The 25,778-nt window shown below is 46.1% G+C and overlaps 1 protein-coding gene across 4 annotated transcripts in view; it reads left to right on the top strand.

Moving 5' to 3' along the window:
- Positions 1-25,778, top strand: part of RAMP1 (receptor activity modifying protein 1) — a 157,034-nt gene that overhangs the window by 16,685 nt on the left and 114,571 nt on the right. The window contains exon 1 of one of the 4 annotated variants that reach the window (XM_025213900.1): positions 13,968-14,077. The exons of the other annotated variants lie outside the window; for them this stretch is intronic. Within the exon in view, the coding sequence (XP_025069685.1) occupies positions 14,074-14,077 (4 nt within the window). The 5' untranslated portion in view covers positions 13,968-14,073. Of the gene's footprint in view, positions 1-13,967; positions 14,078-25,778 lie in introns of those variants that run through there. 4 annotated transcript variants of the gene reach the window in all.

A 25,778-nucleotide genomic window follows, 5' to 3' on the forward strand; every position in this document is an offset into this window, starting at 1 on the left:
GGGGGGGGGGTGTACAATTTGTGGGTGGCAACAGTAGGGTGGTGAGTGGCAACTGCCCGCAGAAGCCAGCAGCAGCAGGCTATCTCAGGGGGCTCATGTTCGCCCCTCCCTCCCCCCCCGGACCCACCCTACAAGTTGCCTGTGGACGAGGAATTACCTCCTGTGAGGAGTTAGCATCCGCCTTCAACTACAAATGGCACACATGGCGGAGCCCAAACAGAATGAAAGTGGGTCTCAGCAGATGCAACTTTCTCATGAAATCATGGGGCCTCTACGCAACCGACCAATGTGTTTGTCAGGAAATCTATGGATCATCTCCTGAGATGCCCATAGCACCACAACGCACCACACAAGATCTGGCAACACCAATCCCAGAGTCAGTGACTTGTGCAGAATATTGAGAACAGATTGTACAGAAAAGTTGGATTAGAGACCTAGTACAGGAGTCAGCAACCTATAGCCCATGGACTGGATCCAGCCCGTAGAACCACTAGTCTGGCCTGCATTCATGGGGCTTGAGCGGCATTTAGCTGGGGGGCGGGCAGGGCTTTGGCTGTGGGATTTGTGTACTCCTGGGCAAATTTGCTTTGCCTAGCTATGTTTCTGTTTCCCAGTGTGTAAAAAGGGGATAATAATAGCTTTTCTCTGAAAGTAGTTGTCACGGTCAGGCAGGCAGAGCATGACTTGTAGCTAGAACCAGCATGGCCCATTGGTATTAAAAGCAGATTCCTTTTGGCTTCCCACCTGCCTAAGGACCATGAAGGTGTCTGTTTGAGTCTCCTCACATGTATCGTTAGTACAGCTACTGGTTGGGTGACTTCATGTAATTAAGCCTGTTCAGTTATTTGACCACCAGTCAGTAGACAACAGACAACTGGTACCGCATGGCCTCTGTGAGGAGAATTTAAGCATTTGTTTGTTTAAAACAATGTGCCAGACTATGTTGGTTTGCAGAGTGGTTAAATTTTACATGTTAGGATTAAGGCTTTTTCTTCTGTTTTTTCTGCACTGAATAGATTTGTCAGCTCTGACAGCACAGGAATAACATGACAGCGAGCCTAATCCTGTTACCTCTGGAGTGTATGTGTATGCGTGTGTCAGAGAGAGAGGGAGAGATCAGATCCAAGATTAGCAAATAATATGTAACCACAGAGGCAAGATCAAGCATGTCAGTTTGAAGTATGTGCACACAAAGTATTTCCTAGACTTGTTCATGCCCTAAAGGAAGCCACATCCAGTCACCAACAAGCTTCAAGGATTTTTGATTTTTGATTTTTTGCTGAATGTTAAGGTACTCGTGACAAATAAAAGCTGTGGAGCTTAGAGCTTTGCTACATAGAAAACCCAGATTGTTTGTTATCATACACATTTATTAGCCAGTGATTGGTCAGGGTTTGAAATGCTTTCAGTGTGAACTATTGCTGTGGCTTATTTATGTTCATCAGGATTTAATTGGTAAGTCTGTGGTAGACTGTATGTGGCAGAGGAAGGAGTGCTTTATGGTTGGCTGTAAGCTTTATTTTTTCTCTTTGCCTAAAAACAATAGCTAGCTTTTCCCATCAGAAGATTTCAAAGCACTTTACAAATGGAGAAAATGAGATGGCAGATGATGGAATGATTGGCCCAAGTTCACCCACTAGGTCACTGTCTCTCGATTCCCAGTCCAGCGCCCTCCAACTAACTGTCCTTTTCTGACATAAGCACTTTGTGGTTGTTTACAGCACAGAACCTGCATATTCTCTAAATCTTTAAAGATGTGCCTTACAGCTTTGGGCCCATCACTCTACTGCTCCAGTGTCTATCATCCTATTTTAATATATTTACAGTGTTGGTGATAATCCTCCTCTGCCCTTTGATAGCAACCTTCCCTCTGAGGGTCTTAAATTGCTTAGTAGACATTTAATGGATTAGGGTTCACAGTGCTGCTATGGTATAGGTAGCTGCCACTCCTATTGCACCATGTCAAAAATAAATGAAGTGGAAGCATAGGTCCCAGGGTAATGTGCCTTGACTGCAGCTTAATGGTTTATCCTCAGTAAATGCCTTATGTTTGCCTCAGCACATATTTAGCAGCAGGACACCATTAACTTCTGGCAATGTTCCTTTTTATTAACAGTCCCCCTTACTGAGAACAAGAGATCACAAGCATATTTGTCATTATTGGATATACAGAGGGTCAACATCTATTTGGTATGGAAGCAAGTGATGGATGTATAATAAAGGACCAATGTAGAATATACTAGAAGTTTAAAAATGACCCTCTTGTCTTAGTACATGTACCTAGCATTGCTCTGCAGGACACCTAAGAGGATCAAACCAGTAGGAGATTTGTGGAGAGGAGTTTTGGGTCTGCTCACTCTGTGCCAGTGACAGTGTGTTTCTTCCACTGGTGTATGGGCAAAGCTCTGATGCTGTGGCTGCACAGGTGCAGTATTTCATAGTTGCATGGTCAAAGCTATCTCCAAAAGCCTATCTGCAATAGCGACACCTTTTCTTAGTCCTACAGAAGCCTTTAATTAGCCCCTTTATCAAGGGGCAAAACTAGGGATCTTTGACTTGGTCATGAGAGAGGAATTCCAAAAGGCAAAAAAGAGCAAGTCCTTAAAAGCAAACCCATTCTCAGAGGCCTGGGGAAGAGAAGCACTGTAGGGAATATAATCTCTTTGGAAAGTCTTATTTTTAATGTTTCTTGCAGTCTCTTTTCTTGTTAAATTTTCACATTCATTATTTGTCCCCTCAAATATTTCAGCAATCTTTGTTAAAAAATGTGATACTAATACAGCCTTTAAAACTCTACCAATTCACTGATAATCCTCTGGGAAAGACCAATGAGGAAAAAGTTGCCACTACTGCAATGTTTCCTTCTACTGTTTTGACAGGTTTCCCTTCATTAACTGCATGGTCCAAAACATACAGGTTCTAAGTTATCCCAATTTGTAGCTTTCATGGAAATATGTGCAAAGGAGGAAGTATGTGCACCTAAGAGGAAATAGATGGAAAAGATGCTAGAGCAACACTAAGGATTCCAGTTGAGGATTTCAAAGCAGTTCGGGCAATTCTACAAGGCTGCTGAAGTGTAATGTTAGGTCACAGGCAGATAGGAATATTATTACTCAGGGACTTAGTTCCATGCTGATTGTTTCTGTTAATCTTTACACATGTGACGGGCTAGCTGGCAGTGACCTAGCCCAGGGGTTTTGAAAGGGCAAAAGATGATTGGAGGACTTGGGATTCCCTTTCCTCACCAATCTGGTAATGATTTGGCCCAGGGGTTTTGAAGGGGTAAAAGATGATTGGAGGACTTGGGATTCCCTTTTCTCACCAATCAGGCCCCAGAGACTCACCCCTCATGTCCCCTTGGGTCACCTGGAGGGGGATAAAAGGGGCAGCATGGCTGACTCAGGGAAGAGACCAGTGAGGACCACAAGGAAGGAGCTTCAAAGAGCTGAGCCAGCGGGGTGGAAGCAGTTGCCCCAGAAGAGCCTGAAGGAGCAGGACCTGCAGGCAGCAGTTGGACCGTCTGCAGCATGGCGTGTGGCTGGCAGGAGATGCTTCCTGCTGGGCTCCAGGATTCCCTACAAGAGGCTGTGGCCAGCAGGAGAGGCTTCCCTGCTCCAGTGACCTGAAGCAGTGATCTGGAGCAGTGACCTGAGGGGTTCCCAGCTCAGCTTCCAGCTTCTCCAATCAGAGACCAGACAGCTCAACATGAGGCCGGGGCTCCAGGAAGGTCAAGACCCCTAGCAGCTCAGAATAGTACCAGCACTGCTGACTGTGTGGCAGTGTTTCTGCCTACCAGGTGGGAGATCCAAGTTCAAGTGTCAGCTTTGTTGACTTGGGGTGAGTGAGCTAACAAGGAGAAATTTCTCTTGCAGTGGAAAGGGGCCGTTGTGTTTTCTCCCCCTCCAGATACCTAGGTCCTATATTTCTTTGTCCTTTGACATTTTGTATTTTGTGCCTTTTTTGTTTCCCCAACCAGTATTGTTTGCTCTGCTGTTCGTGTTTTATATTTTGTTAACCCTGTCTTTTGTCAATGATTGTCAGTACCTTTTGGAGTACCGCCCAGGTTACACACAGTAGATACCACTCATCTTCCAGGAATCATCCAGCACTTTTATATCTAGGCTACCCATTCCTTTCTAGCTAAGAAATGCACAGAATTCTAAACTATCCACCTGGTACAGATGGATGGGGATGATTCTGCTCTTCCAGCTGGAGATGTAGTCTTCTGCTCGCCTCCTTTGTACATTAAGGACCTCTCCAGAGAGGGTAGGGGTTAAAGTACCATTCACTGAATAAGTGTGGCCTCAAAGTACTTTCATACACTCAAATGGTATAATAAATGTTACTTTCCTGTGGTCTTCAAAGATTTGCAAATTAAATGGGCCTCAGTCTAGGTTAGTGGTTTGATGGAGAAAGAATGAATGGTGAGTCTTGTGGTGTTGTTTTCCTAGTATAATTTACTCACAAATGTTTAGACTCATAGAAGAGTATCTGCTGTTTCTTCCCCAAACTCCTGTATCATTGAGCTCTGCTTCCAAAAGCATGAAAGACGGTTTTTGGCTACATTTCCTAGGTCTTTCCAACAAAAGTACCAGGAGAGTGAAAGGCCAAATCTTGCTCGCTTTCATAATGCAAGAAATCTCTCTGATTTCTCCAACAATGGGCTTTTAATCTGGTCCTCTATGCAGCCTAAATATAGTTCCTACAGCACTGTATTTTGCAATTCATTGTTATTTCAGTACCAGAGGCATATGCGGTCTGTCTGTACTGGTCATTCATTTTTTTACATGCCATCTAGTGTGAGGCAGCTGGGATTTCAGTAGCTGTTGCTTTTAATTTTTCAGAGAGGAGTTTTCAGTGCTTTTAGCAGAAGTGCCCAGAAGGGAGCAGTAGTGACAATAACAGATTCCTTTTACTCATAATGACAGTGTCACCATAGACAAGAAAAACTCTAGTGTCTTCCTGGGTATGAAAAGAACCTCAGAGAAATACTGACCTACCAGATACTGCTGTCAGTTATTGTGGTACAGCAGCAGTATGTGCCTGGTCTGTCCTGTTTGGTCCCAAAAATAAGTGTGACAGTGCTTGCCTTATTCATTAAGGATTATTGGGTGCTGATAGACATGGAAAAAACCCCCCAAAACATCACTTTACCAGAAGAGACAGTGCATCAGTTCAACCCAGCTCTGCAGCATCTGTATAGATTGGGTGCTTTAGTGGGGCTCTTTAGCGCTTTTATGTAAAACTGACTGAATCAACTATTAGATAAAAGCACCCACAAAACCGGTTTGAAGCACCCAATCTACACAGATGTTGGGCAAGCTGGGTCCAACTAATGCCAAACACTGTTTTTTGGGGATTTTTTTCCCATGTCTAAGCAGCCAATGAATAGTAGAATGGTATGTTTAAAAAAATAAAAATCAGGAGCCATATTATGGCTGTGGGGGTATGTTGGGGAAAACATAGGCACTAGTGCCAACCCCTGGTTGTGGAGTGTGGAGGTAAATGCTATTGTCACAGTGCTTCTAGGGGCAATATTGCCTGATGTATGGCACCTGGCCCTTTTTAACAGAATCATAGAAAATAGGTTTGGAAGGGCCCTGGAAAGATCATCAGGTCCATCCCCTTCCTGCAAGGCAGGATCAACTACACCAAAACTATTCCTGCCAGGTATTTATCAAACATGTTCTTTAAAATCTCCAGTGATGGAGTTTCTACAACTTCCATAGGTGGTCTTTTGGACTAGATGACCTCTGGAGGTCCTTTCCAGCTCTATTTCTCTACCTCTCTGATTCAGTCAATTAGTCTTACAGATAAAAAGTTTTTCCTAAAGTCTAAACCAGGGGTGGGCAATTATTTTGCCTGGAGGGTTGCTTAACGAGTTTTGGTGAGCTGTCAAGGGCCACAAGGGTAGCCCTGCCCCTTGACAGATGCCACGCTCCCTGGTTGCCATCTTGGGACTGGAAGTCCCGCCCCTAACCCCTGACCTTTCCCACCCAAAGTGTCTCCCTTGCCCCCCAGAAATACTCCTTTTGGGAAGGAGTTTGCCATCTTGGAACCAGAAAAAAAATTATATACTAAAAATCAAACATGTACAATAACATATTTACATTTTATTTCATAAAATATTTTTGTCCTGATTTGTGCATATGCGTCATGTATATAGAGGTTATTGCATAATAGCTCAAAATGAAGTCTTACTCGGGTTTGTGGGGGGTATGGGTAGGTAGGTATGGGGCTTGTGGAGGTGGGATGTGGGGGAGGGTGTTGGGGTGTGCGTAGATGTGGAGGGTGGGTGAGGGTATGTGGGGATGTGTAGGGGGTTGTGGGCTGTGTGGAGGGAGAGGGTGGCTGGGGGGTTAATGGGTGCATGTGTATGGTGCGGTGTGTGTACCAGCCCACCCCTACAAACAAGCCCTCCCATTGTGCATAGGCTGTGCAGCCAATGGCAGCAGCAAGTGAAGCTCCCCAGCAGTGCACAGTCCTGGCAAGCCCCAGGACTGCATGTTGCTGGGCCACCAGCTCCATTGCACAGGCTCTGTGCCACCGGGGGAGAGCCCCACATGATGAAGCCAGCAGTGCAGATCATGGGGCTCAGCTGGGGCAGCAGGGAGGGGGGTGGAGCTGGCCCAGCTTCATAGCGCAGAGCTCCCCACCATTCCCCGTGACCTGCAGGTAGCAGTGAGTGGGGCTGGGCTGCCGGATCCATCACACAGGGCTCCCTCCAGGGGCATGTGGCTCAGGGAGAGAACATGGGAACTGCATGTGAGCCTTGCACGATGGAGCCAGGCAGACCACGTGCCCCTGCTGGCCCAGGCTGCTGCCCCACCCTGGGTCCCTGCCAGTCGTGGCCCTGGGGCACCGGTGCAGGCCCCACACTCCTGCTCAACAGCCACTTTACTCCTGCCCACCGCTGCTGCCACTTTCCCTCGCCTGTTGCTGTGGCTGCCACCACCACTCTGGCCCCCCGCCCCACTGCTACCACCGTTTCCCCCACTGCCACCTTCCCCTGCTGCTTCCCTACCTTCCCTTGGGCTCTAAACTAAATCTCCCTTGTTACAATTTAAGCCAGTTACTTCTGGTCCTATCCCCATCATAAGTGGAAGCTTATAATTGTTCTCTATAACCCTGAAAATCTTTCCTTCACCATGCTAATCTCAGTCTAGTGGACAAAGGATGAGGTTTGACTCTTCCCAGCCTCCTTTGCCACTTGTCATGGGTTTAATGTCAGTGGAGACATAAATACTTTTGCTCCTCTTTTCTGAGGAGTGCAAGGATTGAGACTTAGGATGTGAGGCTGACAGAGCTTGATTTATTCAGTTTTGAGTTGAGAAGTGGCTTGACCACTGTGTAGTTAGTTAGAAAAGAAATCTGATTGTAAGGGGTTTCTGGTCTTACTGGTGAAGGCAAAACAAGAACCAGTGTTTGGAAGCTGAAGTTAGAAAAATGTAACCTTGAAAGGAGTTACATTTTTCTTGCATTATTGGAACAGCTTTCTGAGGAGGGGGTAGACTCACCACTGCTTGGAAGGTGAGATTAGACAGCTCTCTCATTGACATGATTTAATAATCCAACTGCTGTGAGAAATTGTGTAACTTGAGGGAGGAGAAGGGTCAAGCAGGGAGGTCCAGTCTGTCCTTGGATTCTGTGAACTGAGTTCTCCTGTTCATTCCCTTCCCCATGGGCCATAGTGAGAAAAGGATTGCCAGCATTGCCTTCAGTATGGCCAGCATCCTTTCAGTTCACCATTAAAACAATTGTGTGCTTCAGGGCTTCAATTGATTATCTGCAGGGATCAGGAAAAATATTTTTCCTGCATACATTCTGGGGTTTTGTCACTTTATTTATATTTTGACCTTTCTTTGAAGCATATCAGAAACGAGTTCCAATTGGAGATGTCGTATTAGAAAGGAGGGACCAGTGCTTTGAGGTGGTATTAAACATCCTCTCTCAAATGTTTTGTGGTATGTCTTGCTCTGGCTCAAAACAGTAATCAGTTTTGTGGTGAGGAAGGAATTTTCTCCCAGTTCAGGTTGGCTGGCATCTCAGCAGGTTTTATCCCCACCTTTTCTTTTCAAGCATGGGATTTGTTTCACCTGCTGGAACCATCTGAGCATCTCTCACCTCCTAAATTCCCAGACCTCAAGCACAAGTGGCACCTCAGTCTCTCCTGAAAGCTCTTGCTTGGGATTGGGAGCCCTTGTTTTCCAAGCGGCAGTGTAGAGATATACCTAGGTGTCAGGGACATAGAAGCAGTGACTCTCCAGTTGCCACCATGATCACAAAATGTAATCACCAATTTTTTCACCACTGCACCCAAGTTGGCACCTGGGGTGGTTGGCCCTATCACCCTCCCTAGTTACACCGCTGCTGCCAGGAAGTAAAAGCATTCCCTCTTTTATAGTGTTTTAAGAATGCAAAGCAAATATATAGGACTTTATTGCATATGCATTATTCAGGAGAGAAACTTGTTGTTCACTGAGGTGTAGGAGGGTGTGTGGTACGGCTGCAGCACGATACAGAATATCATGTTTCTGAAAAATGTTTCAGGAGCTTAAAATGAGTCCTCTTTGCAAAACAGAGACAAGTGTGAGAGGGGAAAATAGCAACCCCTGCTCAGCATGAAACTAATTGAAATCTGTCTCTCTTACCAAAATGAAAATCACACACTGTATACAAATGGAGGGGTTGCGTTTGATGCCCAGATACCGCTATGAGCGGTCACCCATGTCCTGAACATGAGTCTCACAAGAATCCCTATTGCTAACTTCCTCCCAGCGTCTTCCTTCCTTTTAAGTGAGAACTCCCTAGGAAACATTGCTCTTTGGGCATGTCTATGCAGCAGTCGCAGTGTATATAGACATATTCAAACATAGCAGTTCCAGAGCTGACTAGTTAAAGCTAGCTTAGGTATATCTACAAAAACATCACTGACTGCTTTGGACAGGGTCCGTCTACATGAGATGCTTCCCTGCACATTACACTAATCTAATGTGCAGGAAAGCGTCACCATCTACACATGCATGGGACTTACTGCACAGTAAATTAGGCTAATTCACGGTTTGCTAGTACCAAGAAATACTGGTGCTAGATTAATTGTGCATTAGCTACTGTGCAGTAGTGCACATGGAGATGCTGACCATGAGCAAATTGCTTCTGGTCAGCCTAGGCAGCAGGGGACAATGGTGAGGGAAGATGAGTGGGGAATTATGGGAAGGGAGAGGAGTAAGCAGTGCCAGGACCTGGGGGACCTGCGGATGGGGGTAAGCAGCACTGGGACTGGGATGAAACATGTCTCCCCAGGTCCGGGTGCTGCTTACCCTCGTGCAGCTCCCTTTGGTCCCAGCACTGTTTACCTCCCTCCCACAGCTCTCCCCAGTCCTGGTGTTCTTTACTTCCCCCTGCAGCTCCCCCCGGTCCTGGCACTGCTCAGCTCCCAGCTCCCCCCAGGCATGGGTGGGGAGCAGGAGCTGACTGGATCATGCGCTCCACAGGCAGCAGCAGGGCTGAGGGGACAGGGAAGTTCTCTGTCCCTGGCCTGGCACTGTAGGGACAGAAAGCTCCCCTGTCCTGGCACTGCTCAGCTCCCTGTTCTTGGGGGGAGCTGAGAGCACTAGGACCAGGGACAGAGAGCTCTCCTGTCCCCTCAGCAAGCAAAGTGAGGGGAGAGCTCACAGCACTGCTGCTGCTCAGCCACAGGACATCCTCTCAAGCTAGTGCCACCAAGCTGGATTGTGACCCCAAGCTCCATGTGGCTGGGAGCTGTCCCCTGCTCCAGGACTGAGCCTATGTCCCCTACCAGCCTGGAGCTGGCACCAGGGGAGGATGGAGCTCCCCCTGGATGCTGAAGGGGGGCAGAGCAGGGCAGGAGATAGGAGCAGCCCTGGACTCAACTGCTCCTGTTGGGAACAAATTTGCTTCTGGAGCAGGCGCACATATAGATGCATTCCCGGACGCAATTTATTGTGCTTTATTTTAATATGCTGTAACCTTAAGGTGCATTAATTGTACATGTAGATGTAATCTTCATGGGCCTGATTGCCTGACCTATGGCCCTTCTTACCTAAGTTGAGCTGGCTTCTTTTGCAGCTCTCATATATCCTTTGCAGGCCTGGAGAACATGACCATGCTGTCGTTGATATTATCTGACAGGATCAGTTACATAACTAAAAATGAGTGTGTCTGCGGTGAGAATGTAGTGCTCCATACTTCAGCACACCAGTTAATTAATGACTAATGCAGTTAGGAGAAAACTTTATTCATAGACAGGCTATTCTGTAATGCCCTTTACAGCATGCTTGATCTCTTGCAGCATCTGGTAGAGGCTGCTATCGGAGATCTTTTGGAATTACTTGATCTGGCAAGACTTATGGACAGGTCAAAAACCTCAGCACAGTAAGACATAGAGGCGTAAAGCAATGGAGACAACAAAAAGGATGGATTTAAAAAAGGAAACCAAAGGGACTAAGGAAACTGACTCATTTCAATTAGAGAGATGCAGAATGAACATAATCAGTGTGGGTAATTCTCCTGTCCAATGTATCTAATGCACTTCTGGACTTATGTTAAGCTGTTCTGGTGTCTGTTTGTAGAAAACATATTCCTAGGAGATGGGTTTTAGGCCACTATTAACTCTGTAAATGATTCAGAGGTTGCTAACCCTCCTGGGTATACCAGAAATAAAGCAGCCCTTTCAAGAGCCAGAGAGACAGTGAGAGATCATAGAGACAAGAAGTTGGGATACTGTTTTAATACTATTATCCCTTTTGATTCAGATGGCTAGCTAAAATACCAGGCTCTTGCAGGGGGGTCCTGAAAAAGAAATGAATGATGGAGTGAGGGAGCTTGTAAACAAACAAAATTGCCCTGACCATACCAAAGGAATGAGACAGGTGATGGTTTTTATGTTACCTGTTCTCATGCAACTTGTCTCTTTGCTGTCCCTTGCCACATTCAATCAGGCTGCTTGCCATCCACACACATGCCCCATGCCCAGAACAATGGCCAGCCAAAACCCTACTTCACAGATCACTCCAATTTTCCTCCTGTGAAATAGTTGATGGTTTCATTCATTAAGATATACAGTGAAATCTGTCTAAGATGGAATTGCTTGGAACCAGAAAAAAGTTTTGTCTTAAGCAGTTTTACTTCTTAAAAGGGTAAATTCACAGCTCCTCTTCTCCATGCTCTCTGGTGTATCCCAACTTCTTGTCTCTAAGATTTCTCTACTGTCTCTCTCCATCCCAGGCTACTCCTGTGTACCCTGCTCACATCTTGCACCCGTAGATATAAAATAGGTAAGCTACTTTCTTTGATGCACAGGGTGATTCTGCAAATGGACCCCAAAAGTCCCTTCTATTTCCACATTAGACAGTTTCCATCTTACACAGACTAAATATAGATAATTCCCTGTAAGGCATGCTGGGACCATTGAAATTTTCTGTGTAGAGCAGGTTTTGGGCTTTTATAGGGGCCCTCTTGGACAAGTTTGTTTCTATTTATATACCTTTCTATACCGTTTAGTTAAACAGCTTGGCTTTTGCACATGTGATTACATGTGATTTGGGGAAGGGATTAATTAAATCCATAAGGATGATGCCATAGAAGGAAGTGAAACTCGGTACTATTCAGTATTCCTGCCATGAATTCACTTATTGGGAAGCTTTCAATTTCATTCAGTACAGCAGCTAAAACATGAAAAGGAGTCAGTACAGTGTCACACCCTTTCTCAGAACTCAACACACATTTTTTTTTTAATAATTCCAATATTGCCTAGACTTCATGTTATGATCTGCTGCTCTAAACTGAGTGTCACTGGGAGTCCTATATCTGCTTCAGTGATAAGAGGGGGATAGCCAAATGATTAAAGCACTGGCCTGCTGGGATTTGAGACCTATGTTCAGTTCACTTGGGCAAGTCACTTAATTAAGATCCACAAAGGGAATTGGGTACCGTGACTTTTTGGAAGCCTAGTTTCCAGAGTAAAATCCTCAGCCCTGAGTGAGGTGCCTAAATTCTCTATATATTCCTGGGAAAAGTTACATACCTCAGACTGGGGTTCATGACAGTCAGTAGAGTGAGTGGGGAGCCTCTTAAGTTATGCACTGAAGACAGGGGTGTATCTGCACTTTTGGGGATTTTGGTCTGATGGTAGGTCTAACCATTTCCGTGTCTTATTACAATACTGTTTAAATACTAAGCAGTCCTTGGAACAGGGATTGGAAGGCAGAATTCCTGGGTGAGAGCCCTAATCTACTGGCCTAGAGCTATTCTCCTGTTCTCTGGCCCAATGACTCTTGAATACTTTTTTGCACAGTGACACAGCTTCAATAGGAGGATTAGGGAGCCTTCTCAAAACAGCTGTTAATCTGGTGCATTTTCCTGAGAAATGTGAGTTCAAATCTGTCAGAGGAAGGAAATAAACCCATTCCTCCCACATCCTGAATGAGCTTTCTAATCCTTGGTTCTGACTTTTGTCATTTTTAGATTAAAGTGGCTGCGGTTGCTTTGTTGTATGCAGAGCTTACTCCAATATTAAACATGCTCTGAACAGACCTACTGGGTCAGGCTTCTCCTAAGGAGTGTAGCCAATAGAATCACTGGTTTGAGGATCCTAGTCAGGCTTAGGCAGAAAATACATGCCAACCTGTTTAGCTCTGTTACAGGGGAGATGATTCTGAGCATCACAGAAGCACTTTGGGAACATTGTGGGGTAACACTTGAGGTGTCTGTGGACTGGAGGTGCCCAAGGGGTTAGACGTGGATTTTGAGGAACAGGCTCTTAGATTCAAGTTTGGTCCAGGTCTTTTGTGGATATTGTTCCTAATTTCTTTCTGGATCTGTTTCCTACCTGTAAAATGTGCTTGATAGCACTTCCCTATGTTGGTATGATGTTGTGAACCTGGATATCTTAAAAAGGTGGTAAAGTATTCGGATACTATGGTAGTGGCATCCATATAACTGCTTGTGATAGATAAGTGTGGTAAATAGATAGATCTATAATTAAATTCTGTACAGCTCTTTGCAGAATAAGAGAATTTTGGATTATCAAGAGGACAGTCACATGGGCCATTCTCATGACTTCAGACATAAGTGTTTTCTTCTGAAAAGATGATAAAAAATTGTTGAGCCAACTACTGTCTATATAACATGTTTAATGTATTCTTTCTTATTAACAATATCCTTTGGCTTAATTATTTTGAATTAATACTCATAAAAGGATATGCTGCAGACCTATAGTTGGCTGAGTACACAGGGTGAATGGAAAAAGCTGGCGGGGAAGCACTTACATATCTTGCAGCTGGGCCAGCCATGGCAATGAAGATTAGTAGTTACCAGGTCCAGGTTTAAACCAAGGCAAAAGCATAAGTGTGGGAAGGAGAGGGTGTTTCCCTTTTGTTGTACATGGAATAATTTGTCAAGTCCTCCCCCTCCCCTCACTGCTCTTTCAGATTGTCTCTTTAAAAACCTACTGCTTTCAGAAATGCATCCACTTCTTGTCATACAGTGTTCATTTCCTGTACCTTCTCTGCTCTGGATTATTATTCTGCATCTGTTTTGCCTTGATTGGAATTTGACAGAGCAACGTGACATTTTTTTATTATTAATAGCCATAAACTTCTGTCTTCTAAAGGATGATTCCCAGAAGCAGGTCTTGTGGTCTAGCTTGTCTTCTGCAGTGGGAGATGCTATAGACTGAGGATTGCTGGAGGCAAACAGACCTTAAGAGAATGCAACAAAAACAGATTTTCGGTTAAAGGGAAATGACGATCCTATGACTTCCAAGGTTTTTTCCTAATGACAGTACAAGGGAATTTTGATATATGGAATAACTAATTTGCCTGAGTTTTCTTTATTTATTTTAGCCTACTTCTATCGGTTCCAGCTTACAGGTTTGCTTCCTTGAATTTCTCTTTCAGTTCTGAGTTCATTTGAAGCTAATACGGCAAAGGCAAAGAACATCACAAGCTGAGATGACCTGTTGGGCCTACCATATTCTGTGGTCAGTGATGTGTGTGCAAGAGACAGATGTGGGTGGCACTGCATCTGTCTGCCTTTGATTCCTTACCTTGAATGAGTGAGTTCCTATTTACAGTTGGGTCAATTTGTGGAAGAGTTTGGAATCAGGTGCCTCTGGATCCACAGCAAGATGCCTTAACCAGGGCCTCTCCTCCCCACATGAAAGGCAACATTTAAAGTAAAAACAATGAGTGTTGTTCAAATACCCATATGATCCTGTCTCCATATATTTGGTTTGACTCAAAGTACTAATGGTGTGGCCAGCTGTCATAGGTAGTACCCATCCCAAGGGAACATGCAATTTTATAAGCTTCAGAAAAATCATTAAGCAAAAATAATCTCTTTTTTAGATGTTGGACCTTGAGTTATGCCTGTTCTTTCTGTCCAATGGCAAAATGTTTCTTAATTTCTGTCTCTATTGTGGTTTGCTCTTATCTCCCCAAACTATTATAACTCAGAAACAGACATTTTACATTTATTTTGCTCACCTTTAAATATAGAAAATATCAAACTATAAATGATCTCCATTTAAAATAGTATTGCCAAAGATCTGAAACACTACAATGTGCATTTATACTTAAAGGTAGTCCTGATTAAAGCATCTGATGCAGCTGTAGTCTTCTGACCACCATGCCAAAGTTTTGGTTGCATCTTTGCTGAGTATACAACAGCATGAAGAACTCAGGTGTGGGCAGCAGTGGGGTTCAGAAAATGATGCTTAATGAATATTGCTCTGTGATAGGTTTTATAACCTATTTATATTGTTATTCCAGTTGGGGTCTGACATTTTCTCCAATATGATGAGTGCCACTAGAGGACGTAAACTAATTAAAGAAATACTGCCTAATTCCATACACTGTAAATGTCTACAGCGTTTTTACCAATTATAGACCCACTCCCTTATACAGCAACATAATCCTTAAACTCTTAGGCTAAGGACAGACATTCAAAAAGCCTGAGCCTAAATTGATTCAGTCTTTGCAGGTTAGTCTAACTTGGCTAGCTGAACCGGTTTGTAACCATACAGACATCTCCTCTGGATGGAAAAAATGCAGGCATATGCCTGCAGTGGCTCAGGCTAGAAACTGGGGGGTGCTAGAGCAGCCCTCCCTTCCCTTCTACAATGCTACTCTGAGGGGGGTGTGGTCAGGCCCCAGCAGGATGCTCTGATCAGGGAATGGTTCCCCACCTTGCTACTCCTGACCAGCGTGGGAGCCAGCAGGGAGTTACACAACATTTACTTACACAGCAGGGAGTTATACACAGTGTTTATCAGCCTATCAAGAAAACACAAGCCTCTCTCATTAGTTCTAAGCTCCAAGATTCTCATTAGTCCTTAGCTCCAAAAAGCCCTAAGCAGACACTGGTCGTGTCAGCCTTTGTCTTGTCTGCCTTACACAGAGATCTCTCAGCATTAGCCACACCATGTGCTGGCTATGGTCAATGCCATGAGAGACAGGATGGGGGGAATCCTTGCTTGAGCAGAGAGTGGTTGTGGAGGGAGGGGACAAGGGGAAGCCAGGCAGACGCTGCTGTACCTGCTGTCTCTGCCAGAGCTCCAGTAAGGGAGCAGAGGGGTGGGGCCAGCCCTGCTGTGGAGCAGAGAGCCTCACCCAGGGCTGCAAAGCATCTGGGGTGCTGGGGGACTCTGGTTTAAGTTAAACCAGGAAAGAGTCTGGGACAGACATTGCATAAACCAGTTTGACCCAAATCAGTTAAGTCTGATTCTACATTCAACCAGGTTTATCTCAAACTGGTTTCAGCCATTTTCAAACTGGTTTATGTGCACTGAACGTCTGTTCTGTTACAGGTCTAAACCAGTTTCTGATAACTTAAATTGGTTTATGTGTAATGTCTGTCCCTAGCCATAATAACAGAAATGCAAAACACCTTTGATGTCTCCATGTAGCCTCGACAGGTGAAATAGATGTTTCTATAGCTGTACAGCTCTGGTAGGGGCTTATTGACTCTGTGAAACAAGTGAAGAGCATTCAGGAATGTGATATTTCAGTTCCTCCCACATGTGCAAAATGCCCAGCATTTGTGTAAGTTTCCCTGTATACAGAGCTAATGTTTGGTTAAATTGATAAACAGCTGAGATCTTTCTGTGGTCTCTGGAAATCCCCCTCCCCCTTATTAAAATCAGTTATCTAGTTGATTAAAAGGTTTGGGTATTTTCCTTGCCTTTGATTCAGTTGCCTTTCTGAAAATTCAGCTAAGCTTTCACCATCTCGGGCAACATCCATTTGGCTTATACAAACATTTCTGAAGAGCAAGCTCTTTGCCTTTAGAATACACTGAGTTGCACAATGCACTGGTATGTTCTCGAATCTTCCTGCAGTAGTTTTATGCTGTTGTGCTGTCATAGATTCATAGATGCTGGGGTCAGAAGGGACCTCAACAGATCATCGAGTCCAACTCCCACCGACCCTTGCCTAAGCAGGAAAGGGTTCTGGGGTCAGATGACCCCAACCAGATGCCTATCTAGCCTTCTCTTAAAGACCTGCAAGGTAAGGGAGAGCACCACCTCCCTTGGAAGCCCATTCCAAATTTTGGCCACCCTTACCATGAAGAAGTTTTTCCTGATATCTAGTCTAAATCTGCTCTCTGTCAGTTTGTGACCATTGTTCCTTGTTACCCCAAGAGGCATCCTGGTGAACAGAGCATCTCCGATCCCTTGCTGCGTCCCCCTAATGAATTTGCAGGCGGCCACCACAAGATCACCTCTCAGCCTTCTCTTGCAGAGGCTGAAGAGGTCCAGGTCCCTCAGGCTCTCCTCATAGGGCTTGTCCTGTAAGCCCCTAACCATACGAATGGCCCTCCTTTGGACCCTCTCGAGTCTATCAATATCCTTCTTGAAATATGGTGCCCAAAACTGGATGCAGTACTCCAGCTGTGGCCTGACCAATGCTGCACAGAGGGGAAGTATCAACTCCTTGGATCTATTTGTCATGCATCTGCTGATCCATGATAAAGTGTGGTTAGCTTTGCTGATAATTTCGTCACACTGACGACTCATGTTCATCTTGGAGTCCACTATGACTCCGAGATCCCTTTCTGCTTCTTTGCTGCTGAGAGGGTCACTTCCCAGCAAGTAGGTGTGCTGAATATTTTTGCGCCCTAGGTGCAGCACTCTGCGCTTGTCCTTGTTGTACTGCATCCTGTTGTGTACTGCCCACTTTTCTAACCTGTCCAGGTCTGCCTGCAATCATTCCCTACCCTCCGGAGTGTGCACTTCACCAAACAATTTAGTATCATCCACAAACTTGAACAGAGTACACTTCACACCCACAACCAAGTCACTGATGTCAGTATAAGTGCAACTTGCAACAAGTTACTTCGCCCATGTGCCATAACTTCCCATATGTCTTGTGGTTCTGACAGACCAGTTTTTTTTAAATGGAGAAACAAGTGATTCCCCTAGTCCTCCACTGTTCTCTCTTTCCTGTAGGCACATATATCTCTTACAGCTGGGATGTATGACTGGCAATGGGAAAGTGTCTGTGGAAGTCTCTTGTTAAAATGTTGGCAGCTCATCACTGATGGGCTGCCTTACATTGGCTGACTCTGATGGGAACCAAGCAAAAGTAAGATTACAGTTTTGGATTAAGCTCTGTGGGAGTTGTCCACAAATCAAGCTTCCTTTTTAGGAGAACAACCAAGCTCGTGGCCCCAAACCTGCAGTTAGTCCCTGCATTTGTAGAATTCATGTGTCATAGACAGAATCCAGAGGTCATCTGGCAAAGGAGAGTAGATATCACATGCATGTAAAAGAAAAAACAACCTCAACTTTTAAATAGTCTGAAATAACGCATTCTCACAATGGCATGGACTTCTGTTTAGCCTCTATTTATGCTCAGCTAATAAAATCTAATTCTTGTCCATTTTCAGTAAAATCTCTGTTCTGTTAAGTGTCTTCCCCACCCCAAACGACTGGCTTGCTTTGGGCATGATAAATGCAGAACACACATGCTCTGAAAGGACTTGCAGAAAGAACTGTGAAAGAACATGCTATGCTGAAAGTCATAGTGTCTCATTTTTTTTCTCACCTTAAAGCAGTGGCTCCCAAATGGACATCCAGGCTAGGGGAAGACATTCCAAAAACCAGAGCCTGAATTGATTTAACCTTTGCAGGTTATTTGAACCTGCAGAGAATGAACTGGTTTGTAACAGAACAGACCTGCAGGCACATGCCTGCATTTGCTCAGACCAGTCACCAGTTGGTGCTAGAACGTGTCCTCAGGTGCAGGGAAGCTGGGGGAGGGGGGGCAGCCTAGGCTGAACTGGCCGGAGAGGGGTTAATTCTCCCCTCCCTGTCCCACTGGCAGGGACCAGGTCTGCCAGTTGCTCCTTCCTCCTCCTGCAGCACTGGGCACCATGGCCTCTGAGGCAGAGGGGGCAGAGAGGGGAGTTAGTCTCTCCTCTAGCCCTACTGGCAGCCGGGGTAGAGGGGAGACTGGCTCCCTGCAGTGGAAGAGGCCCCTGCTGTCCCCTCTGCGGGAGGACAGAGGGAAGAGGAATAACCCCATCCCTGTCCCACAAGGGGCCCTATGGGCTAGCTGTGCCCACCCCTCTCCGTGGGCCACTGCAGTGGAGGGGCAGCAGCCCATCTTAATGTCCAGCAGCATGAGCCCCTTTTGGCAGGGCCAGCAGAGCTATGGCAGGCTGTGCACGGCAGCACTGGAGCCTGGAGGGAGCCAGAGTGTCCCCTCCCCCTCCAGCACCACCACCGCAGATGCTTTCATCACCCTGCAGCATGCCCCTCCCCCCCCCACCAGGAAGGGGCTCCTGCCCCATCATAGTTGTTCCCCCCTTGCCGCACCAGCAGCCGGCCGGGGGCACAGCCAGACACTGTGGGCTGGGTGGATCTGGCTGGCAGAGAGGCTTTGCCTGGCCCCCAGCAGTCCCTCAGTCCCACGGGGCTGAGGCGCCAGTCTCTGGGCTTGCAGCGGGGCTGGGGCTGCTCCATGGTGGAACTGCCTTTCTCGGCAGCCCAGTTGCAGCAGCTCCTTTGCTGCCCTGTGCCCTGTGTCTCCACTGCATCACCGCTGCCTTTGGGCTGCCCCACGGGACAGTGGTGGCAGCAGGGCAGACACAGGGCACCCTGGTGCCGGCTCCCAGTGTCCACCTGGAAGCACCAGCAGTGGGACGGGGAGGGTCTTTTCCCTCACGTTGAGCAGCCATTTCTCCCCCGCTGCCAATGCTCAGCTCAGACGGGCAAGCCTAGAGCCAGTGGGCATGCAGGGTCAGGGCTGCGCGCGCTGGTCCCTGCCTGTACCGTGGGGCTGGGGCCAGTAGCAGCAGCAAAGGAACTGCTGCAGCCAGGCTGCCGAGAAAGGCAGCCCCAACCCCACTGCAAGCCCAGCGAGTGGTGCCTTGGCCCAGCGGGACTGAGGGACCGGCTGGGGGCCAGGCAAAGCCCCCCCACAGGCCAGATCCGCTCAGCCCACAGTGTCTGACTGTGCCCCCAGCCGGCTGCTGGAGCGGCAAGGGAGGAGCAACCGTTATGGGGCAGCAGCCCCTTCCTGGTGGTGGGGGGCATGCTGCAGGGCAAGGAAAGCGGGCACAGTGGTGGCACTGGGGGGATGGGCTCTGGCCCCCTCTGGGCCCTGGTGCTGCCGCATGCAGCCCACCGCAGCCCTGCCGGCTCTGTAGCAGGGCCCCCTGCTGGGAAAGAGCTCGCACTGCTGGACACTTATGGTGGGCTGCTGCCCCCACCAGGGCCCTGCCCCCTCCTGCTGCGGTGGCTGGTGGGGAGGGGTCACAGCCATTCTGTAGGGCCCCTTGGTGGGGGGCAGGGACAGGTTATTCCCCTTCCCTCTGTCCTTCTGCAGAGGGGACAGGAGGGGCTTCTTCTGCCGCAGGGAGCCAGTCTCCCCTCTACCCTGGCTGCCAGCAGGGGGAGGGGGGAGACTAACTGCCCACTCTGCCCCCTGTGCCTCAGGGTCCATGGTGCCTGGTGCTGCAGCAGGAGTGGAGAGCAACCAGCAGACCCAGCTTGGGTCCCTGCCAGTGGGACAGGGAGGGGGGAATTAAACCCCCCCCTGGCCAGACCCCGGCCCCTGCCTGTCCCTGTTCTGACCGGGGAGCAGAGGGGTGGGGCCAGCCTGACTGGGCTAGAGCAGAGAGCCCAGTCCAGAGAGTATGCCAGGATGCTGGAGGTCTCTGGTTTATCTTAAACCAGCAAGTGGTCTGGGACAGACATTGCATAAACTGGTTTGAGCCAAATCAGTTAAGTCTGATACTACATTCAACCAGGTTTATCTTAAACCAGTTTTGGCCATTTTGAAACTGGTTTATGTGCACTCAATGTCTGTTCTGTTACAGGTTTAAAACAGTTTCTGATCACTTAAACCAGTTTGTGTAAGGTCTGTCCCTAGCCCCACAGGGACTACTTTGTATTCTGTAGAGGCCTCTGGTTTCCTGCCGAGGACTAGGAGGTCCTCTGACGTGAACCAAAACAGCCTGGAGTGTCTAGAAAATATTCTTTCACAATACTCTTGCACACTCAATTTCTAAACATAAACTCTTAATATGCGCAGCACTGAGAACAGAAAACAAGGGGTCTTGTACCTTTCCCAATTTGCAATCTGCGGTGGGTTTTTCCTGAAGAACTGTCAGTCAATAACTGTACACATCTTGACTTTGAGAAGGGCAGTCATGTGTTACAGACTGTAAAAAGTGAGAGATTTTTTACCAAAAAAATACCATGGTCTTCAGAGAGTACTTTTGTACCAGGTGAACAAAAGACAATGATTGATCCCAATAGGCGATATACTGGTACAAGCACTTGAATGTTCGGCTTTGTTTTAAGAAACCTAACTGGCTGAGCTGAGAAGGGAGCTAGTTGATTCATGGAGTATGCTTCACTAAAGCCACAGGGACTTCAGGGTTCACATAGTGAAGCTTCCCCTAGCTTCAGCTTGGAGCTACAAGCTTGGAGAAACAAACTGGGTATTCCTTCCAGGCTCAAAGCTGAAGCTCTGTGGCAACACTAGTAGGCATGGTGATTTGGAAGGCGTTGCACTGACAAATCATTGGCATTTCTGTTTAGCCTGTGGAGAGCATTAGGCATTTTCAGTTTGCAGTGATAATCTCAGCACCAAATGTGCTCCAGCTCTGTAAAAAATGTGAGACTTGCACAGTTGGCACTATTTAACTAGGATGATCATCAATAATACCTTGGTCTGAGGGCTTCCATTGGCATCAGCAGGCTTTGGGACTCAGCTAGATCCAGTTTTCTGCATGGATCGCAAATGCATGAGAAATGTTTATTAGCAGTTTATCAGCCAGTTAAAGCAAGGAAAGAAAGAAAACAGCTCAAGTGCTGCCAATCAGACCTTTTCTACTTGGGAAAGGTGCGTGGGTTTTAACCAAAGGTATGAATTGAAACCAGCTTGTTCTGACTGGTACAGGCCTCTGCTGACACTTGTCAATTTGAGTGGCTTTTAGGTTTACCTTAAATCACCTTGGAACAAGTTGAATCTAAATAGAAACAAGCTACTTGTGCAGTGGAATAAGATCATGTATCTACACGAACTTCTACCAGTTTAGCTACATTACATCTGTCCAACTTTCTTATTTAGACAAGGCCTCAGTCTTAACTTAAATCATGGTTTTCAAACAAACAGTTCATGGGTCTCTGACCAACCTGGTCCCAGCCCCATTTGTTGCCTGTGGCATGCAGGCTGGACCTGGTACCCCAGGCACAGACCAACCCAGTGCCCCTCTTCCAGTTGCAGGGCTGGATGAGTTTGACATGCCTGGCTTAGATAATGATATAAGACATGCTTTTGGGTCCAATGTCTACTTTGAGCTTTCAGCAGACTGATTTTTCTGGTAGTCAAGAGGATCTGAATCCTAGATACAGCTGACTCTTAGTAATTGCTGAAGCACCTCAGATCTCCCAAAGCTCAGATTAGGAGATCAAATCTTCTCATAGAGACAACCCTAGCAGGGTAGGTCATCAGTTCCAAATACACCTGTGGAGATAGGTTGTCTCAGACCTTTCCTCATGTGGCTTCACCAGGACCTGATAAAAGGAACTAATCTATTGTGCATTTTGCCTACAGAATAAGGTTCAAGGATTTGATGTTTAGCTGGGATGTAAAAGTTCAAGCTGGCAATGTCTGTTTTATCAAAGTAGAAAGCAAACAGCTTAAAGGGCCTTTCTGAGGGCAGTGATGGCCTGATTCAAAGCCCAGTAAAATCAGTGGAGAGACTGCTATTAGACCACCACAGGATGAAGAAGGAGGCTCATTTAATACCACTTGCACCTGGCCAGCTTCTGTGTGGTCCATACTGCTTGTTGGGGACACAGTGCAGAGTCTTCTTCATGGTCCCAGGCTAAAGGATGCAGAGTTCTGTTAGAAATAAGCAAAAGGCTGAATCTGTGTACTGTGTCCTGTAACTCAGTCTGAGCTTAGGACAAAATGGCATTTTGTTACTGGAAAAGGATCTGAACAAGAATCTCACTCTGTAACCACCTGGAAATTTGGGGTGAGGCTTCAGAAGCTGAGTTTGGGTATGAATTTACAAAGGAGCTTTCATTGTTATAGTGAGCCAACCCAAAACACTAGCTAGAATTACATTGCGATTTAAAAGACTGGGTTCAAATTATGTAGCATAGGGCTATCTCTGCTGTTCGCTGCACAAAACAAAGCATCTCTCCCGTTGTTTTCTGTAAGATCTCTGAATGATGTCTGGGAAACTCCTTAATGGCCTGAATTTCATGTGTGCTGGGCCCAGCTCCCCTAAATCCCAATTAAGATAAAAGGAGCAACAATTGTTTAGCACCTTCAAAATTCAGACCGGATTTTTTTGGAATAGCTTGGATGTGGGTGGTGGAAGGAAATTGCCTATAATCCTTAAATCAATGTTGTGCAGTGTTAGTATTGCTTCATTCCTAGCAAAGAGCCAAAGCTGTTCATCTGATCAGTGAGATTTGTATAATTTTAGAAGGGGTTCCCATGGGCATTTCCCTTTAGCTTGTTAAAATGTTATGTTATAACCACAAATATATGGAGAGTAATGTTTACTTTTCACTTAGTAGGACTTAGTGAACTGCAAAAGAATGGGCATGATTAGGGGCTATGACTCTCCACTTCACTAGCAGAGTTTATCCTTTGTTCCTACAAGATGTGCACAATATCAGTAAGAGAGTTCAGTGTTCCACTAGAGCAATTTGAAGTGGGAATTGGATATTAATTTAAATGTAAAAGTGTTTAAATCAAGACTGGGTGCTTTCCTAAAATGGCATCTGTAGCATAACCAACTCTTATGGGCTAGATGCAGGAACTGCTGGATGACTGCATGACCATCATGATTGCTTTAAAACATGGTTGAATATATGTTTTATAAAGTTCTGAGCCAAGTTAAGTCATTGTTTGGCTTCCTTTTCCTTGAAAAAGAATGTACTGATACACAAACATGGTTGTTTTAAAAGCAAGATTTGTCCCTAGCGGTTAGAACAAGTTATTAAGAAATAATCTGACCACCACACCTTTGTATAAAATATTCATTCATTCATAAATGCTGGTATGCATTTTCTTGGCAAAGGTTCCCATTGCTTCAGACCCTTGGCTTATGTTCAAATCCTGAAAATAGCAAAGCATCCAGTTCTTGCAGTGCAAACTTTAAGTGATTCCCACTTCCAATTTTGAAGGACACTGAAGTGCTTAAATGAACTAGGTTCCATGTAGGCTGCAGCTAGAGTGAACTGAGCTTTTCAGTAGCCAGGAGTAGGAAGATTTTTTATAGAAAGTTCACACACCCTTGCATGGGTCAAGCTCAAGATAGGTTACTAGGCTTACTTCTTCACTGTAGCTCCTTATAGCCTCCACAAGCTGATCCTTTTAAGTAGAAAGGTACTGCCATGCCTTTCTAGTATTTGCAGATTTGCCCAGATGACTTTTATATGTGCCCTGAGACTTGTGTGTTAGCTGGATGGAGCTGTGTGATGCTTTCTGCAATGAAATCCAAAAGCAGGAAAAACTCACCTAGGTTCTCATCTTGTTGCAAGACTTAACTCTATCACAAGTTCTTAAAGTTTGTCACAGTTTATAAACTTACCTCCCTAGTTGAAACCACAAATCTCTTATGTGAAAAGATATCAGATGCCTATAGCTTCAGCCTACCTCCCAAAATGAAGCAAAGTGAGGTTTTGGATGAGTTTTGCCTTTCATTTTCATCTGAATCTAAATGTGGATGAAATAAAAGCTCTGCCAATCAAAAGTGCACATGGAACCTTTTTACTGTAAGTCTTGCTGAAAGGAATGCCAGTAACATTGCAACAGCTATTTATTTTCATTAAAAAATATATATCAAATATACACGTAAAACAGTCTTCCAATGGAATTTGATGTTGCTAGTATACCTACCTCACTCGCTGGTATATGAGCCCTGATTCTTGAATGAGGAGACTGCTCCCCAGGAGAAGGCACAGAAACACTTGTGATCAGTATTCTGCATGATACCACCTCACCTGTGGCTTCCACTTCCACATCCCCCCGCCCCCCTGATGAATTTCTAGGCAGCCACAAGATCACCTCTCAGCCTTCTCTTGTGGCTGAAGAGATCTAGGTCCCTCAATTTCTCCTTGTAGGGCCTTGCCTGCAGGCCCCTAACCATATGAGTGGCCCTCCTCTGAACCCTCTTTAGGTTGTCCACATCCCTCTTGAAGTGCGGCACCCAAAACTGGATGCAGTACTCCAACTGCGGCCTGATCAGTGCCACGTAGAGGGGAAGTATCGCCTCTCTGGACCTGTTCATCATGCATCTGCTAATGCATGATAGAGTGCAGTTAGCTTTACTGATCACTTCATCACATTGACGACTCATGTCTGAGAGATGAACACTTGTACAGCAGCTCCCAGGAGATGAGTTCACACCTTAAGCCAGTGTTACTCATTGGTAGAGGGCTCCAATTCTGATGCCCACTTCTGTACAGTTCTCCTGCAATCACTGTTTCACTAGATACTGAGCTGCAACCCCCAGGGCATGATTTACCACTTGTGAGTAACACAGATTCACAGAAGTAGGAAAGAAGAATACATGGACAGATGTTGGAAGAAGAAAGAATGGTTGGTTACTTGGCAGTAATTGAGGTTTAGAGGCTTATTTTCCACTAGTAGTAGTAACTAGTAGTAGTTAGTCTATAACTAGGGAGAGCAAGTGGGACACAGGTACTGACATAGAAGGCCCTCTCCCACCAGAAGTCATTGTCATGGCAGGTGCAGCTCCGCGCTGCCCAGCCCTTGCTCCCAGCAGTGTCTGTTGATGGGGGGAGTGGAAGGTGCCTTCCAGTGAAAGCTTTGCCATGGGAGGGGCCCATGGGGGTGGGAAGAGAATGGGGCCCCAGCAAGGGCTCCCAGGAAGCCTGTACCGCTGCCTGTTTCTTAGCTTCAGCAGCCCAAACCTGCACTGCTATGGGAGCAGCCACAGCAGTAGCAGCTGCTATTTGAGGAGAGTCTTGTCAAGTAAGAATATACTTGTTCCCCCTCCCCCCCCTCCAGTGACCATGACTGTGAAAGAGATCACTGTCCTTCTGCCTTGTAATCCATGACCTGCTCTACTTCTGAGCTTCTAGAGTCTATTAAAGAAACAAGAGACCAGTAACAGCTGCCCTGCCCTTCATGCTGTTGGCTGAGAGGCACCAGAGGGCATTCAGGCCTCATGCACGGCTGTTCACAAAGATTTAGGTTCATCCACCCGCACCAGAAATGGAATACATTGAACAATGCATCTCGGAGAACCACAGT

Source organism: Alligator sinensis, unplaced genomic scaffold (assembly GCF_000455745.1).
Source record: "Alligator sinensis unplaced genomic scaffold, ASM45574v1 scaffold1003_1, whole genome shotgun sequence".
In the NCBI taxonomy this organism is placed as follows: Eukaryota; Metazoa; Chordata; order Crocodylia; family Alligatoridae; genus Alligator; species Alligator sinensis.